The sequence below is a fragment of the Elaeis guineensis genome, chromosome 8 (assembly GCF_000442705.2).
Source record: "Elaeis guineensis isolate ETL-2024a chromosome 8, EG11, whole genome shotgun sequence".
NCBI classification, from domain to species: domain Eukaryota; kingdom Viridiplantae; phylum Streptophyta; class Magnoliopsida; order Arecales; family Arecaceae; genus Elaeis; species Elaeis guineensis.
Window position 1 is genome coordinate 137,259,278 of NC_026000.2, and position 17,469 is coordinate 137,276,746.

Sequence of the window (17,469 nt, forward strand, 5' to 3'; positions counted from 1 at the left end):
AGAACAAGAAACATAAAGGTAAATTAAAGAAAAAATAGATCCATTGATATGTCAAAAGGTCTTTAGAGTTTATCTGCTTTTTAAACTAAAAGATAAATTGCATGGTAACAATCTATTCTAATGATGGAAGCCTCCATTGGGCCTTCTAACAATTCTAGCAACTAATGCCAACTGTCCTCTCACTTTCCATGTTCATCAAATTGGTTGGACTATGTACTGTCCATCAGGCTAATAAATGCACTAAATTGACATCCACTTGTTACCAACCTTCTTTTAGTCTTTTTCATTGCAGTTTATCCTGATTGTCTTCCTTGTTTAGCTTATGCTGTCATGTCTTTTGATCAATTTGACCATTTTCACTATGGTATCCTATCACTCCGATCTTGTAACTCTATTAAGATCATCTAAAATCCTATTATATCTATCATATTCTGACTCCACCATACTACTAAATGAGCACCTGTCTTTTAGGTGCTACCTTGAGTAAAGATATGGTGTAAACACCTAAGCTGATATCTCTTATCCTCTTGATCTCCATCACAGTTACTCAGCTTGTATCCTTGGTATCTTGTCCTACACTTCCCTTAATGTATCCACCTTTAGATCATAGTTGGCTTGGATGTGGTGTAAACAGAGATCAATTGGCTACTCAACATATATAGGATCAAAATAAAGGTTCATTGGAGTGATCTCTTTTATGCTAATTGTTTATTTAATCAACCTGGCTATTATCTTAACTTATTTTAATCATTGTAGTTCCTCTACATGCACTGTCCGTATCATATATGAGACAGGTATAAAATGCTTGATATACATTGTTGACCCTTTCTAATATTATATTAAATTTTTGGAGTTAATTAAGCTACTTAACATATTTAAACTCAATTGATTAATCTTGGTTGTGTATATGATTCTTTGTTTCCTCTTAGTCTACTCCCTAGAGCAAAGTTTTGGAATCACTTTCTCTTTGATACTTCGTTAATATCTTATTATTTAGATTTCTTTTCATAGAACCTATCTCTCCCCAAATTTTTGAAACGTTGATTGGGACCTTTTTCTATATAATTTTCCTTTTTCTTCAATTTATTTTGGATATTTACTTCATTTTTTGATGAATGAATGGTGGAATAGTCATCTTTTGCATTACTAATCACAAGAAAGAGTATGAAAGTTTTATTAATGATGAATAAAATTTATATTTGTTCAATTGGATTATTGGTTTAGATGTCCATCACATCCAAATCTAATCCATAGGATAATGGTTATTAAATTATCAAACTATTAGATTATCAAAATATTCTTCTCAAATTATCAAATATCATTGGTAGCCAAAAAAAGCCAAGCCTGACCTGCTCTTAAACTACTTGGCTCATGTGCGGCTCTATAGCCAAGCCTTTTTATATTATAAATATAATTATTTAGGTAGAATGCTAACTTGATTGGCCACCGCCCTAGAAAATAGGGTTAACAAAATGATGTGCAGGGTAAAGTAAGTCAAGTTTGGTAAGTTTTGGGCTATCAATGGATGGAACAATTATCCATTTACTTTCTCTTATGGAACTTAATACTGAACAAAAATAATATGGGACAGTGACAAGAGAAAAAATTATGGGGTTGGTTTTATAGTTTGCCCCATTTTTTTAAAAAGCAAACTTAAAGAATGAATATAAAAGTAAAAGATAATAGAATCATTAATTTCATGATTAAAAAAATATGGTATTATCTTTTTTTCTTGTTTTCAGTACATACTTTTTTTTGATAAAATTTAGCACATATTTTTTTATCGATGTGTACTACATAGTCATATGATGCATATTAAATAAATTAATTATCAAGAAGTTACTACATACCTTCAAATAAATTGATACATAATTTCAAAATATGAAGTTCATCAATATACAGAATATGGTCAGATGATACACACTTAGTAAATTAGTCATTTAACAATCTGATACACACCTCCAAACAAATTGATCGATACATAACTTTTAAAGTATTATGCTCACAAATTACATGCTATATGATCAGATAATATACACTCATCGACTTTTTAACTATACTATAATTTTTTTAATATATATCTAGCAATATTTCAATATATATCTCTAGGTAAAAAATATATTCTAGAAATTCTATATCAATTTATTTGAAAATATATATTGCATCATATCTAGATATATATATCAAAAAAATTTATAATATATATTAGAAAGTTGATAAGTATACATTATCATAATATATAATATATATTAATGAATATAATATTCTGAAACTGTGTATCACTTTATGTGGAGATATCTTAGATTGTTAGATGATTAACTTGCTAAGTGTGTATCATTTGGCCATGTACTATGTATTGATACACTCCATATTTTGAAAAATATGTATTGAATTATCTAAAGGTGCGTATTGGATCACCGCTAAGTATGCATTAAAAAAATTTACAGTATGTATCAGAAAATCGATGAATATGTATTAATTGGCCATATAATATATATTACTAAAAAGCATATTATGCCAGCGAAGAAGAAAGAGAATACTATATTTTTTTATTTTTAATTACAAGACTAACAATTCCGTTAGCAAGAGTCTTTAACTTTTATTTTTTTTTTTAAATCGAAACTAAGAGAAACATGGTAAAATAGGAAGCCCGTCCCATAATTTTTTTCTCTGATGCCTACTCTATATGATTTTTATTCATTAATGCTCAGTCCTTTCTTCGATCACTTTAATATGCAGTCCTTTGTCTATTATCATTTAGTTTTTAGTCCTGTATATAGATACTAATTATATAGGATATACATACACTAATAGTTTTATGATATACTTATACAAGTCCTTACGTATAGTTATATTAATTCTCTCTGCATATAGTTATATACTTATATTGTCTCTGCACACATTTATATCTATGTATACAAAATTATTTTTAATCATGTATGTATTGGTGAATAAATATGTACATCCGCTAAAGACCGGGGACTAAAGAAACTACCGTCTGTTTAACGGAAGGACCACTAGGTAATTTATTTTCTCTCGTTATATCCAAATAAGTTTTTCCTTGACACTTCTTTCTTTTTCTATTTTTTTTTGGTAAATCAGATAAATTAAAGTCTCCCTAATTGGGATTAACAGCGGAAAGACTTGATGACTTTTCGTGGTCTTCTTGGTTAGATCGTCGAAGTCTCGCCGATGATGCTTTCCGAACTTAATCCTCTTTCTGCAAAGTAGAGATGTCGTGGACCACTTTATGCCCTCATGGTGGTCCGCACCACCATCGGTAGCTTCATAAAGCTCCAAATCGCCTTGGAACGAATGCTCCTCCCACCATGGCTCTCTCCGATTCTAGAATCCTTCTTCCCACTCTCCAAATCTTGGTGCTCCTCTTGCACTTCTCGTCCATCCTAATCCCCCTTGCAAGCTCACTCTCCTTCAACTTATCTGGTAATTCTCTTAACAAGCCAAACCTATGTTACCAGGCCGATGCCTTCTTCGATGGCGAAGAAATCCAGCTCACCAAGAACCAAGGCGACTCTTCCACTTCCTCCCTTCAATGGAGTGTAGGCAGAGTAACATATCCTGAGCCAGTGGCCTTCTATGATGACGCCTCAGTCATCGACTTCTCTACGTGTTTCTTATTCAGGATGGGCAACTTCAGCAGCACTGGTGCAAGTGCCGATGGGCTCGCCTTCTTCCTCTCGCCGTATCCTTCTGAGATCCCGAAGAATTCATCCGGTGGGACTCTTGGTCTGTTTAGTACTTTCGGTGCCAACAAAACCAGAAATAGTACGCTTGTGGCTATCGAGTTTGATAGCCATAAAAACGTTGAGTTCAATGATTCAAGCAACAATCATGTGGGAATTGACGTCCACACCATCTTCTCCGTTGCGCATGTGGACTTGCAAGCCAGCTTCAGACAGCAGTTCTTTAATGCATGCGTTTGCTACAATGCTAGTACTAAAAATTTGAGTGTCTCTCTTCGTAATACCTCGGATGCTACCAGGTATTGGAGCGTCTCTCATGTTGTTGACCTGAGGGAAGTCCTTCCTGATAAAGGCGTCATTGGCTTCTCAGCTGCAACAGGTATAGACACCGAGTCCCATCGCATTACATCGTGGAGTTTCTCTTCCACGGATTTGGGTCAAACCAACTTGAGTCATTCGAGTTTTAATAAATCCTTGGCGTCTGCCATTGGCGCTGGGTTCGTAGCATGTGGGTTTGGTTTTGTATATGCTTTCAGATATCGTCGATGTAAAAAGGGCAGCACGGCGACGGAACAAGTGGAGATGGCTATCGATTCATTAATCGATGATGCATTTCAGAGAAGTGGCGGGCCAAGGAGATTTCCTTACAGTGTGCTTGTGAGTGCAACCAAAAATTTTACGGAGGAGGGGAAGCTTGGGGAGGGAGGATTCGGGGGGGTCTACAAGGGAGTATTGCATGGCTCGAATCTTGAAGTGGCCGTCAAAAGGATATCTAGAGGCTCCAAGCAAGGGGCCAAAGAATACATATCAGAAGTCACCATCATAAGTCGGCTAAGGCATCGCAATCTTGTGCAGCTGGTTGGCTATTGTCATGAAAAGAATGACCTGCTGCTTGTCTACGAGTACATGCCCAACAAAAGTCTGGATTACCATCTATACCATAAGGAGAATTTGCTTGCATGGCCAGAGAGGTATAAGATTGCTTTGGGATTGGCCTCGGCATTGCTCTATCTTCATGAGGAATGGGAGCAGTGCGTAGTCCACAGAGATGTGAAGCCAAGCAACGTGATGCTGGATGCAGAATTCAACGCTAAACTCGGCGATTTTGGATTGGCAAAACTTGTGGATCATGACAGCGAGTCTGCAACGACAGTGTTGGCAGGCACCCGGGGATACATGGCACCTGAATATGCCTTGACAGGTAATATAAATTTTTATGATGCATTTCATGAAGGTATATTATTTGAATTTAAAAACTATATATAGAAATCTAATTTAATTGTTTAATTTTAGTTTAGCTAGATTTCTAGGGTTATCGTTTACCCTTTTTTTTTTTTTTTTTCCCCTCCCGTAGAGAGAGATAAAAGTTTGACGGGATCATATGAAGGAGGTTTGTTTTGCATCGCACAACCGCTTCATTGAGAGCAAAATGTGCAGCAAATAATCTGTTGGACGATCACATGGTCTACCATGCATGCATCAAAGTTAAGCCACTTCTGTACTTGCTATATACAACCCAGGCTTAGATCAATGAAGAGCAGGCTCCGAGCCTGTCTCGGACCAAAAATTCAGGTCTTGCAACACGTCGACCTTATCGTAGCATTTTGTAGGCAGCACCAATAAAAGAACCACTTTTCTAACATTGACTATTGCCTTTCCTCAAATAAAAAAAAAAAAAAGAATAATTGACTATGGTCATCAGAGATGACCAATAATAATAATAAATAAATAATGCTAAGTTGCCCAACTGACGTACTCGTCTGAATATATTCCCATGGTCAAAAGAAAAGCATCAAAAAAGTGCGAACTACACCAGCCATGCAGCACGATGAACTTGGCATGAATATGAGCAGGGGATACGGCCATCGCACTAATTAATCTTTTCAGTCGACGTTAGACGGTGCGAAGCGGTCCTCCACTCATAGTGCGTGGTGTTCCCCACTCACTCGTGCGATGGATTGGAAGCTGGACGAGTACGTTGGTTGGGCATCTTAATTACTTTTATCCAAGTCATATGCTTGCAAAGGGAATTTGTTCTATTTTCAAGGACTGCAGGTTGGAGGTATGTGGGACTGTTGATCTATAAATTTATTATAATTATCTACCATTGAGACAAAGGATAAATCAAATACATTCAAAATTTATTCTACATCTAAAATTTTTAGCAGTGTTGTGCTTTTGTACGTAGACAATAACTAGTTTTGTATAAGATTTGCCGGTTTCTTTGGATATTTATGATATGTTTGTTTGAAATAAATATCTTAAATCACCGTATATCCATAACAATTAATCCAATTTTCATGGCTAATTAATTAGTTACAGAATTAACAAATATTCTTGCTTGAATTTATTTGGAAAGACTCGTATCTATATGTTTGGAATCTAGAAAGGATTAATGTTTCTTAATTGTAAAGTGATGACATATTTATATTTTTTCTTTAATTAAAAATGAGCATTCATATTTATATAAATTTATTTTTTGTACTGATCAATGAAAAATTTTACAGGTAAAGCTTGTAAAGAGTCCGATGTCTATAGCTTTGGAGTAGTAATATTAGAAATTGTTTGCGGTAGAAAGCCGATTGCAATAAAGCATGGTGAAATGGATTTAGTAAATTGGGTTCGGAAGCTTTATGGAAAAGGAATACACCTAAATGCTACAGATGAAAATTTAAAGATGCAGTTTGATGAGCTACAAATGGAGTGCTTGCTGATTGTTGGGCTATGGTGCACTCACCTAGATTATGAGCTAAGGCCATCAATAAGACAAGCCATTAATGTTCTAAAATTTGATGCTCCACTACCGACTCTGTCACCTAACATGTCTCTTCCGATTTTTTTACGTTCTCCTTTGGTTGATATCTCTGATCTTTATAGTAGCCATCCTAGTATTCCAAACTCAATCAAGTTAGAAGGCTAAAGGGTGGTAATTTTGTGGCAAGAGATCCTGATGTTAACGTCATATTATATATTAGATTTGCAAGTTATATTTTGGCCTTACAGTTGGTACTGTCTCATACATATTGAGCTTGTGAGTTTTACTTGTTAATGTTATTTTTGATCTTCTCCCACAATTGTATATGTAAAAGGATCTAACCAAAAAGTGATGTTTTTGGTTTGTATGTAATATTAGAATTTTATGATGATATAGGTTATATGAAATTAGATAATTGAGGTTTTCATTTTTTACATACATATAGAGGATGATTGTGTGACAATGATGCTTTGCAAGATGCCACATCTGAACCTTTTACTTGTCACTTGCCAATTTATAAGAGATGACTATACTTTTGTCCCCTTGATTTTGTCCAAGTTCCACTTTGATGCCCTCTATTAAAAGAAAAAATTAGTTTAATCCCTCAAGTTACTCCATTTGCTTGATGTAATCCTTTACCATGTTAGCCTCCAACATCATGACGCCACCATTCTGAATGACATATATAATTAAATTTCCTCTCTCTTAACCATTTCACAAACACCTTTATCAAAATTGCTCCACTCCAATCCCTCTACTTCGGTCTTCCCTCTCTAAGCCTGTGGATTTGGGCCCATGGATTTGGGCTATCTCGTCTCTAATCTGAATGGCACTATTGGCAATGTTTTGCCGTAGATTGGATCGATTCTGGTATGGCTTCAAGAGGGCTCTGAGGTATTTCTTTGAATTTCACTTGGATATTGGTTATGTTGGACCGAGAGTTTTAGGTAATTTTGGTGTTGTCCCTCTTTGTTGTGGTTGTTGATGGGCAATTTGATTTTTCTATGAAGGAAGCCCATGTTCTTTCCTCATTTGATTTGTTTTCTTGAAGGTTTTTGCTTCAAAGTTGATAAATTTTAAGATTTATCTCATCTATGGTGCATGGAACACGATAACAATAACTGCATACAATTTCAAGATGTATATTGGCTATCAAATTTTGCCAGTTGGCATCCCACTCTTCAGCTCATTCTCAAAATACAAAAGAGAAAGAAAGAAAGATGCAAACTATAATACATCAAGCATTCATAATTCTCAAATAAACAAAACCATATTTTCTCACATTAAACATTTAATAAATAGCACATATATAGTATATTTGTGGAATAGATTACGTAATATTTTTACCGAAGAACAGTGGTATGTTAACAAGATTTTTTTTTTTTCTTGATACCAGGGGAAGCAAAAGCCACCCAAAACTTTATTAATGGAATTGGTATTTATTGAATTGCAAGAAGTATAGAGTCTGTCAAAATAAAGGTATATGTATCAACTGTAATCAATAAAACCAAAAGACAGAGTATATTACATAATGGAATTATTGAATAGACATAGAGTAGACAATTGTTCGTTACATAATTGCATCAAAGTGTAGTAACAAATCTGGGGTTATCTGCCAACGGTTATGGTGAAAATTTTTGAAAAATTTGGATATACAACACTTTGTAGGTAACTTGCTTGCATTTCACTGGTAACTCCACAGAAACTTTCAATCCTTTGCATCAACATTGATTGCATCTAAACTTATAAATATAATGCTTCATCTTAATTAAAAAATAAAAAGTCAAAGTGCTTGGCATTGGCTTGCATATAGCTCCATCCTATTTTGCATGTCGAAGACATGGGTTCAATTCCATAAGGGATAGATACTTATTCCCGGTTGGCAGTACCATTGCTGAGTGATCGCTTGCTATCTGGCTTGAAAAGGTGATCCCGAAGCTTTCTCTCTTCTAGCAAGCAGGATAACTCTTAGTTTTACTCGATATTTCTTGGAAGCTATGGCAGTCAAAATTCATGTGTTCTGTTATCAGGAGGAATCTGAGAACCTGGATGGTGGTTTCCCCATCCTGAAAAAATAGTTTGATGCATCATACATATGTTGCTGACCTTTTGATCTTTTTTGCATTAAATATTGCGTTGGGTGCTTGGAGATGCACAATGACATGACATAGAGTAGAAATGCTAATAATGTATAAGGTGTAGTTAGCCAACTGAACTCTAATTTTGTAAGGACTATTTTTAGCCTTAATCTACAAGTGACACCTTTTGAGGTCTAAAATATAGTTTGTTGCTAATAATACATTATATTGGCATCTTTAGATTTCAAATGATGTCAGAATACACGGTAAAAATTTGCCGGCATCAGCCAATAAAAGTATTGAATTCGACGAATATACTTCAAACCATGGAAAGTAAGATAGTTTGAAAAAAAAAAAATCAACTAGTAGTCCACCAGCCTATTGCAACTAGCATTGAATTAGAATGCTGACATGCACCATCCATATTTGTTAATTCTTCAGCTTGTTATTTACAAAAAATAGCAGGAATTTGATTTATTATAATGAAATGCTGCTGTCCTTTTAAGAACCAAGGTTCAGTTATGCCTAAAAATTGCTTGTTAATTATTTACTGTTATTAGAAAACTTTGCTGTTACGTAGTTGGCTAGATGGAAAGGACTTGGTGTGATCTGCGTAGAGGGTGTTGTGTTTATATGATTCCTCTACTACATCTCAATTAATGACAACTTAGATCTTGTGGAATCATCTCAAGTTCATATTGGATCTTGCGTGCTAATTTTATACCTGATGTAGACTATGTTATATATACACTGTAGCTATGACATAGGTATCTGGGACTAAAACCTAAAAAAGATTAATCTGAAAGTATTATTTGTATATTGTGGCATTGATGCACGCCATATATATATATTTTAGATATTTCTATTGTGCAATCAATATAGAATCAAATATATATTTGCATGAATCCTCATGTACTTTATGATTTAAATTCTAATATTTTCACTGAGATATAGATCCAAGCATATATAATCCGATACAACTCAAAAACACCATTCTACGACACATGATCAATTCCAAAAAGATTGGTACTGTAGTGTCTCGTAATCTATACAAGAAATGAGCTTGATATACTTTGATATTATTTGTAATGATCAAAGACCACATTCCAAGAGAAATCATAAGAAAACTTGGAGAATAAAGGTTATAAGCAGAAATATTTTTTATTGTTGTTTGTGAGGACCACCTTCTCCGGTTGTTCGCCCCTCCCCTGGTTCCCACCTTCCGGACGCCAATGACTGCCTTTTAGAGGCGCATTGCACGTGCACTCGTGTAATGCAAGTTTTATACCTTGTTGATTAAGAAAACAAAGCTACGGGCCTACTTTGGTATTAATGTTGTTTTTGTATTTTTATCTCCATAATACCAAACATTAAATGAAGATTGATGTTTATTTGGCACAAAAATTCTATATATCATTCATTGTTTTTGTTTTTGCTCTTTTCTAAAAGCAATAATCTTTACCATGAAAGGCTTTTTAAAGGTTTTACAAATAATTTCTTACCAAAAAAAAAGGTTTTACAAATAATTGAAGAAAAACAAAGAGTTCCGTTGTCATTTTGATCCAATTCAAAGCATATCATTGGACTTTCGAGAATAATAACAAGAAACAAAAGCAATACTAGATGAGTCCTAAATTTACGTGACATTAATTTTGGTAAGGTACCTTTTTGGAAATTACAAATGTCAACAGGTATGTAGTGCTTGTTACAATGTCAACAGGTTGCAGCGTCAAACAAGTTGCACATCCAACTACATTGGAAAAGTTAGATCCTCCTCTAAAATAATGGCAATTACAAATCTGTGATGGTCATTATATTAATAGTTTTGAAGGGTGCTATGTACGTAATATTTAGACTTTACATAATGCCCACTATTTCAAAAGATATTCTACCAGTGGAATCTAATTTGTTATTTGACAATCATTACGCTAACCATATCATTCTGTGTTTTTCTTTTTCTTTTTTTTTTTCTTTTTGCCGGGATGGCAACGATTGTATGACATGAGTAATAGTTATTATTTAATAAAGTATTATATGGCACGAATAATATTGCCATTGTAATAGGAGAGGTGATCGTGGATGAGTCAAAGACATAAAAAAAAATATTTTAGGACATCATCTATTGCCGACCACTAGTTGCTCAAAGAGCAAGTTCAATATATGAGAAATGTTTTCTTTGAATCATAGAATTTACAGAGTTTGTATGTCTTTCCAACTAGATGTCAAACAATTAGTTAAGGTTCAAGCATTTCTTGACAGCACTAGCTAATTAAAAACTATACCAGAGTTGATCAAGACTGAGCACAATTGCTAATTTGGACTATTATCAAAGGTCCACTAGTCATGTCTTTTATGAAAAAGTTTATTGTGCCAAAAAGAAAAAAAAAGTTCTCCAATGAACGCTTGCATTAACTAATCAAATTCCACATTCCAAGATTCCATCACCACTATTTATGAGAAGTCTTATTTTTTTTTTTTTTGGTAAACCACTCTTTATGAAAAGTTGAACGCATCCTTCTGATTATTTTTTTTTTTGACTTTAAGGCACGCAAATTAAGAATTGACCTCTATGGAGCGGAGTGCAGCAGACTTGCTTATTGTATCATTTGAGAAAAAAGCTTTTGTCCCTGACTCGACTGCCTGTCAGAATGGATCAGGTTCGTGGGCTAATCCATTTGGCCTTAAAAATAAATCGGCTCGAACAGAAAAATTTTGATCCATTTATATAAGTAGACTTTTTAGTCCGACCCCCATGGCCCATAAGTTGAATCAAAATTAGGACTGGATCAACTTGTGGGCCAGCCTACACCCTCCCTCTCCCTCTCCCTCTCGGTCCCCAACGACTCTCCCTCCTCCTCTCGGCCCACCCCCTCCTCCTCTCCGGCATACCGCCGCCCCTTCGTCTTCCTCTACACAGTCGGCGGTCCCCGTGCCCCTCCCCACACATGCCCCAACTTTCCTCTTAGTCTCCAGCACGAGAACCCCCTCCCTCTCCCTCTCGATCCCCGGTGCGAGCCCCTCCCTCTCCCTCTTGATCCCCGACGGCCCTTCCTCCTCCGCTCAGCCCGTCCCACTCCTTCCTGATGTACCACCGTCCCTCCCTCCTCTCGACAGTCCACGGTGCCCCTCCCCACCCCCCTCCCTTCTCCTCTCGGCAGTCCTCGGTGCCCCTCCCTCCCAATGGTCTCCGGAGGAAAGAAGCAGCAGCGTTGGGCGGTGATAGGGGAGCGGACTTATGGCGTGTGGCGTGGGTGGTGACAGCCAATAGGGGAACGGACTCCGATCCTAAAAAAAAAGGAAAAAAAAGAAAAAAGGATGTGGTCTGGCTCAGTCATAACTCATAGCCCACGTGGGCTAGGGCTGGACTAGATTTTAATAGCCCATTTTAACAAGTGGGCCGAGTCAGACCCGGCTCACATAATCACAGCCCATGTGGGTTAGGACTGGATCAGTCCATTTTGACAGCTCTCCTCACCGATCTCTTGATCTATACTTCAATCCAGCTATGAGAGAACGGCTCAATTGCAAGGATGCTATGCTTAATGGAGTTAATCTGCATGGCTTTCCTTTGGAAAAATGAAATAAGTATCTTATTGTGACAAACAAAGAGAATGGTAAAATAAGAAGATAAAAAAAAATTATCAAAAAAAGAAAAAAAATAATAGATAAGCACCAAGGAACTGATCAGGGTTGTAGTGAACTATGTTAGTTGGAAAAAAAAAGCTTTGAGTTTTCAATGGCAACAAGGATGATATATGTAGATGTGCCAATGGTATCTAATCAATGACGAGGATCAAATGAAGGATTAAGAGTAGCTTAGGTCTAGTTCCCTTAATATTTAAGGACTTTTGCTACTGTTATATTACTGTTTGAAGGTGAATAAAAAGTATAGCGCTGGACTATGATGGAAGGATATAGCATTAGGCTTAAAGATCGATTGGCTGCTGGACATGGTATTATTAGAACATAAATTTGTTGTAGGTCATGTGTTTGAACCTCTATAATGCTAATCATTTATTTTATTGACTTGGTTATTGTCTTGATCCATTCCAATCATTCTGGTTCCTCAACATCCATAGTCCAATTCACATATGAGAGAAGGTGTTAGGCTTGACTTATATTTCTTACCCTTCTCCTATTGGCTAATTATCCTTTTGGAGTTAATTGGCTACTTCTTCATCTCCTCTTGGTCTACTCTCAGAAGCAAGATCCAAGCATTTTTTTTTTTTGGTAAAAAGAATCATACTCTCTTTGATGCTTCATTTATATCTTCTCATTCATATTCCTTCTCATATTTCCTACTCCCTCCTAATTTTTGAGACCTTGGTTGGGAGCTTTTTTGTATTTTTTTTTTCTTCTATTTATTTTGATATATTTATTTAATTTTTGAACGAATGGTGGACTAACCATCCCTTGCATTACTATTTATAGGAAAGAGGTATTAAAGTTTTATTGATAATAAATAAATTTATATACTTATGCAAGTAAATTACTATCCGTTTGTTTATTAGATTATGGCTAGATGTCGGTCATATCCAAATCCTATCAACAAGATATTGATAATTAAATTACTAAGTTATTAGATGATCAAAATATTCTCCTCAAATTGTCAAATATAATTGATAGCCTGCAGCCGAGTCTGACTTTCTCTTGAACTATTTGCTCATTTGCAGCTTTATAACTAAGACTCTTTATGTTATAAATGCAATTATTTAGGTGGAACACCAACTTGATGGACCACCACCCTAGCAACTAGGGTTAACGGAATCATTTCAATCATTATCTTATTTTTCTGTCCAATTTAATTTCTCCTTGATGCTTCTTTCTTTTCTTGGTTGGGTCCTTGAGTCTCCTTAATGATGCTTTCCACGATTAATCCTCTTTTAGAAAAGTAAGATATCGAAGACCGCTGAATGCCCTTTTGTTGGTCAACGATGAGGCACCACCATTGGCAGCTTCATAAAGCTCCAAATGTCTGAAGAAAGAATAATGCTTCTCACACTACAAGCACAAGCATGGCTCTGTCCAACTCTGGAACTCTTCTTCCCACTCTCCAAATCTTGGTTTTCCTCTTCCAATTCTCATTCATCCTAATCCCCCTTGCCAGCCCACTCTCCTTCAACTTCTCTGGTAGTTCTCTGGACAAACCAAACCTACGTTACCAGGCCGATGCCTTCTTCGATGGCACCGTCATCCAGCTCACTAAGAACCAAGCCGACTCTTCCCCTTCCTCCCTTCAAAGGAGTGTAGGCAGAGTCACATATCCTGACCCAGTCCTCTTCCATGACAACACCTCAGTCATCAACTTTTCTACGTGTTTCTCCTTCAAGATGGGCGACTTCAGCAGTAGTGCAAGTGCCGATGGGCTCGCCTTCTTCCTCTCGCCGTATCCTTCTGAGATCCCGGAGAATTCATATGGTGGGACTCTTGGTCTGTTTAGTACTTTTGGTGCCAACAAAACCAGAAACAATACAATTGTGGCCATCGAGTTTGATAGCTTCAAAAACGTTGAATACGACGATTCAAGCTCCAATCATGTGGGAATCGACGTCCACACCATCTTTTCCGTGGCGCATGTGGACTTGCAAGCTAGCATCAGACAGCATGTCTTTGATGCATGCGTTTGCTACACTGCTAGTACTAAAAATTTGAGTGTCTCTCTTCGAAATACCTCAGATGCTACGAGGTATTGGAGCATCTCTCATGTTGTTGACTTGAGGGAGGTCTTGCCTGATAAAGGAGTCATTGGCTTCTCAGCTGCAACAGGTAACAAGATCGAGTCCCATCGCATTCGATCGTGGAATTTCTCTTCCACGGATTTGGATCAAACCAACTTGAGTCATTCAAACTATAAAGCCTTGGCGTCCGCCATTGGCGCTGGGGTCGTGGCATGTGGGTTTGGTTTTGTATGTGTTTTCAGATATCGTCAATGTAAAAAGGGCAGCTCAGCGACGGAACAAGTAGTGGAGATGACCATCGATTCATTGATCAATGATGCATTTGAGAGAAGTGGCGGACCAAGGAGAATTCCTTACAGTGTACTTGTGACTGCAACCAAAAATTTTACAGAGGAGGGGAAGCTTGGGGAGGGAGGATTCGGGGGCGTCTACAAGGGAGCATTGCGTGGCTCGAATCTCGAAGTGGCCGTCAAAAGGATATCCAGAGGTTCCAAGCAAGGGACCAAAGAATACTTATCAGAAGTCACCATCATAAGTCGGCTAAGGCATCGCAATCTTGTGCAGCTGGTTGGCTACTGTCATGAAAAGAATGACCTGCTGCTTGTCTACGAGTACATGCCCAACCAAAGCCTTGATTACCATCTACGCCACAGGGAGAATTTGCTTGCATGGCCAGAGAGGTATAAGATTTGCTTTGGGATTGGCCTCCGCGTTGCTCTATCTTCATGAGGAGTGGGAGCAGTGCGTCGTCCACAGAGATGTGAAGCCAAGCAACGTGATGCTGGATGCAGAATTCAACGCTAAACTCGGCGATTTTGGTTTGGCAAAGCTTGTGGATCATGATGGCGACTCCACAACCACAGTGTTGGCAGGGACCCGGGGATACATGGCACCTGAATATGCCTTTACAGGTAATATAAATTTCTATGATGCATTTCATAAGAAGATATTATTGGAATTAAAAATAAAAATAGAAATTAAATCTAATTGTTTTAGCTCAGCTAGATATATATATAAGGTTATCATTTACACCCCCTTTTTTCTCCCTTTAGAGAGAGAAAGGTTTGACCGGATATGTCCGAGAAGTGCGTGTCACAATATTGCATGAATTGCAGCCAATAATCTGTTGACGATCAAATTGTCCGACATGCATCAAAGCTAATTCACTTCTGTGCTTGCTATATGTAACTCAATATTAGATCAATGAAGAGCAGGCTTCAAGCCCGTCTCCGTCCAAAAATGCAGGTCCTGTATTGGTAACACACCTTATTCTTGCATTTGGCACGCAATAAAGATAAAAGAAACTCCATCTAACATTGACTACGGTCAATATTCCCACGCTAGCAGCATGTAACCTTATAGATATTCTTTTTTCTTTGTTTAATGGAAAGCCACAGATTCTAAAGGTCCTTCCACTGTGTGTGCCGCGACAGCATCTCGGATTTGGTTCTTCCTTTCCAGATTAACGAATAAGTTGTGGGTAGGGAATAAGCCACGTGCTCTTTTCGGATATTTAGTTTTAAAAAAATGATAAAGTCTGCACATGGATTGGACCGAACGTAATAAAAATTTTTGTCTATTGCTTGGGTTGTGATACCAAACTAAAGATTAAATTTTAATAATACCAAATGCGGATGTACCCGAACCTCATTAAGAAAAGCATTCACAAAGAATCGGTGCGGTCGTGCTCTCCGCTTACATTCATGCCAAGTTCCTTGTGCTACATGGCTGGAGAGCTGGGACGCAATTTGTGGGGGTTGCCGTCGTGGAAGCAAATGAGCTGAGCAGATAGTGCTGTTTGGATTCAATTCAAATTTAAATTCAGTTCGATTTGATTATTATTGAATTTGAATTGAGTTAGAAAAGATTGTATAATTTTTTAAATCAAATTAAGGTAGCTAAATAGTTGCTCAAAAGCTTATGTGCCTAACTATATATATATATATATATTGTTGATATTATTATATTTTATATATAATACATATTATTAATTTAATATTTTAAAATATAATATTTATATATTTTTAATTTGATTTAATATTTAATTTTTAGTTATATTTTTTAGTTACGATCAAAACTCGAATTGAAGCTCCAAGATACCTCAGTTAATATTCAAATCAAGTTTAATTGATCACGTCTATTATTTTTTTTTTTTTTTGATAGAACCATATTTGATTTTGAATATTAAAATTTAATTAATTTTAAATTAAATTTTGAGTTCAAATATTTTGAATTGAATCTAATTTAAATTTTTAATTATTTAAATAGACTCTGTTCTGTCGCCCCTCAGGCGGTGTGCTTCGTGTACATATATCGGGTGTTTTTTTTTTTTTTTTTTTATCAGGGGGATATATTACTGAACTGTCTAAATTACATCATCCATGATGTTAGATAGAAAGCTGGATGAAAACATTGGTTGTGCAGCCTAATAAGCATTATTTTTTATTATTATTGTCATCATTGATCACCTCTGGTGTCCTGATTTAAATCTTTTTAGGTTTTCGGGGACTGGTTGGAGGGATTGAGGACTCTTGGCCAATAAATTTATCATAATTAATTACCACTGAGACAAAGGACAAAATCAAAGAAATTCAAATTTTATTCTGCATTTTTTTTTTTTTTTGATAAAGCTACGTCTAAAATATTTAGTTGTGTTATACTTTTACACGTAGATAATAACTAGCTACATATAATGCACCATATGAAATTGACTAGTTTCCTTGCTTATAATGTGTTTGTTTGAAATAAATATATTAAATCATCGTAGAGTCATCCATAACAATTAAATTTTTATCTCCAACTTAATTACAAAATTAACAAATATTCTTGTTTGAATTTATTTAGAAAGACTAATATGCATGTTTAGAATATAGTCAGGATTAATATGTCTTAATTGCGGTGCTATGACATATTTATTTTTCTTTAATTGAACATGAGCATTCATAATTATGCAAATTTATTTTTCATACTAAATCAAATATAATATTTTACAGGTAAAGCTTGCAAAAGAAGTCCGATGTCTATAGCTTTGGAGTAGTAATATTAGAAATTGCAAGTGGTAGAAAGCCAATTGCATTAAAGTATGGTGAAATGAATTTGGTTGAGTGGATTTGGAAGCTTTATGGGATAAGAATGCATCTAAATGCAGCAGATGAAAGGTTAAAAATGGAGTTTGATGAGCAACAAATGGAGTGCTTGCTAATTGTTGGGCTATGGTGCACTTACCCACATTACGAACTAAGGCCATCATAAGG

The 17,469-nt window shown here is 36.1% G+C and overlaps 2 protein-coding genes across 2 annotated transcripts; both read left to right on the forward strand.

The window, feature by feature from the left end:
• Window positions 1–1,472: 1,472 nt before the first annotated feature.
• LOC105049487 (L-type lectin-domain containing receptor kinase IX.1-like) lies at window positions 1,473–11,757 on the forward strand. The gene is made up of 4 exons (XM_073242809.1): window positions 1,473–1,484; window positions 3,285–4,905; window positions 6,212–6,611; window positions 11,340–11,757. The coding sequence occupies exons 1-4, from the start codon at window positions 1,473–1,475 to the stop codon at window positions 11,755–11,757; spliced, it is 2,451 nt and encodes an 816-aa protein (XP_073098910.1).
• Window positions 11,758–13,550: 1,793 nt separating this feature from the next.
• On the forward strand, window positions 13,551–17,467 carry LOC140851248 (L-type lectin-domain containing receptor kinase IX.1-like). The gene is given in 3 exon segments (XM_073242810.1): window positions 13,551–14,905; window positions 14,907–15,137; window positions 17,222–17,467. Coding segments are annotated over 3 exon segments (1,830 nt in total). The 5' UTR covers window positions 13,551–13,552.
• The last annotated feature ends 2 nt before the right edge of the window (window positions 17,468–17,469 follow it).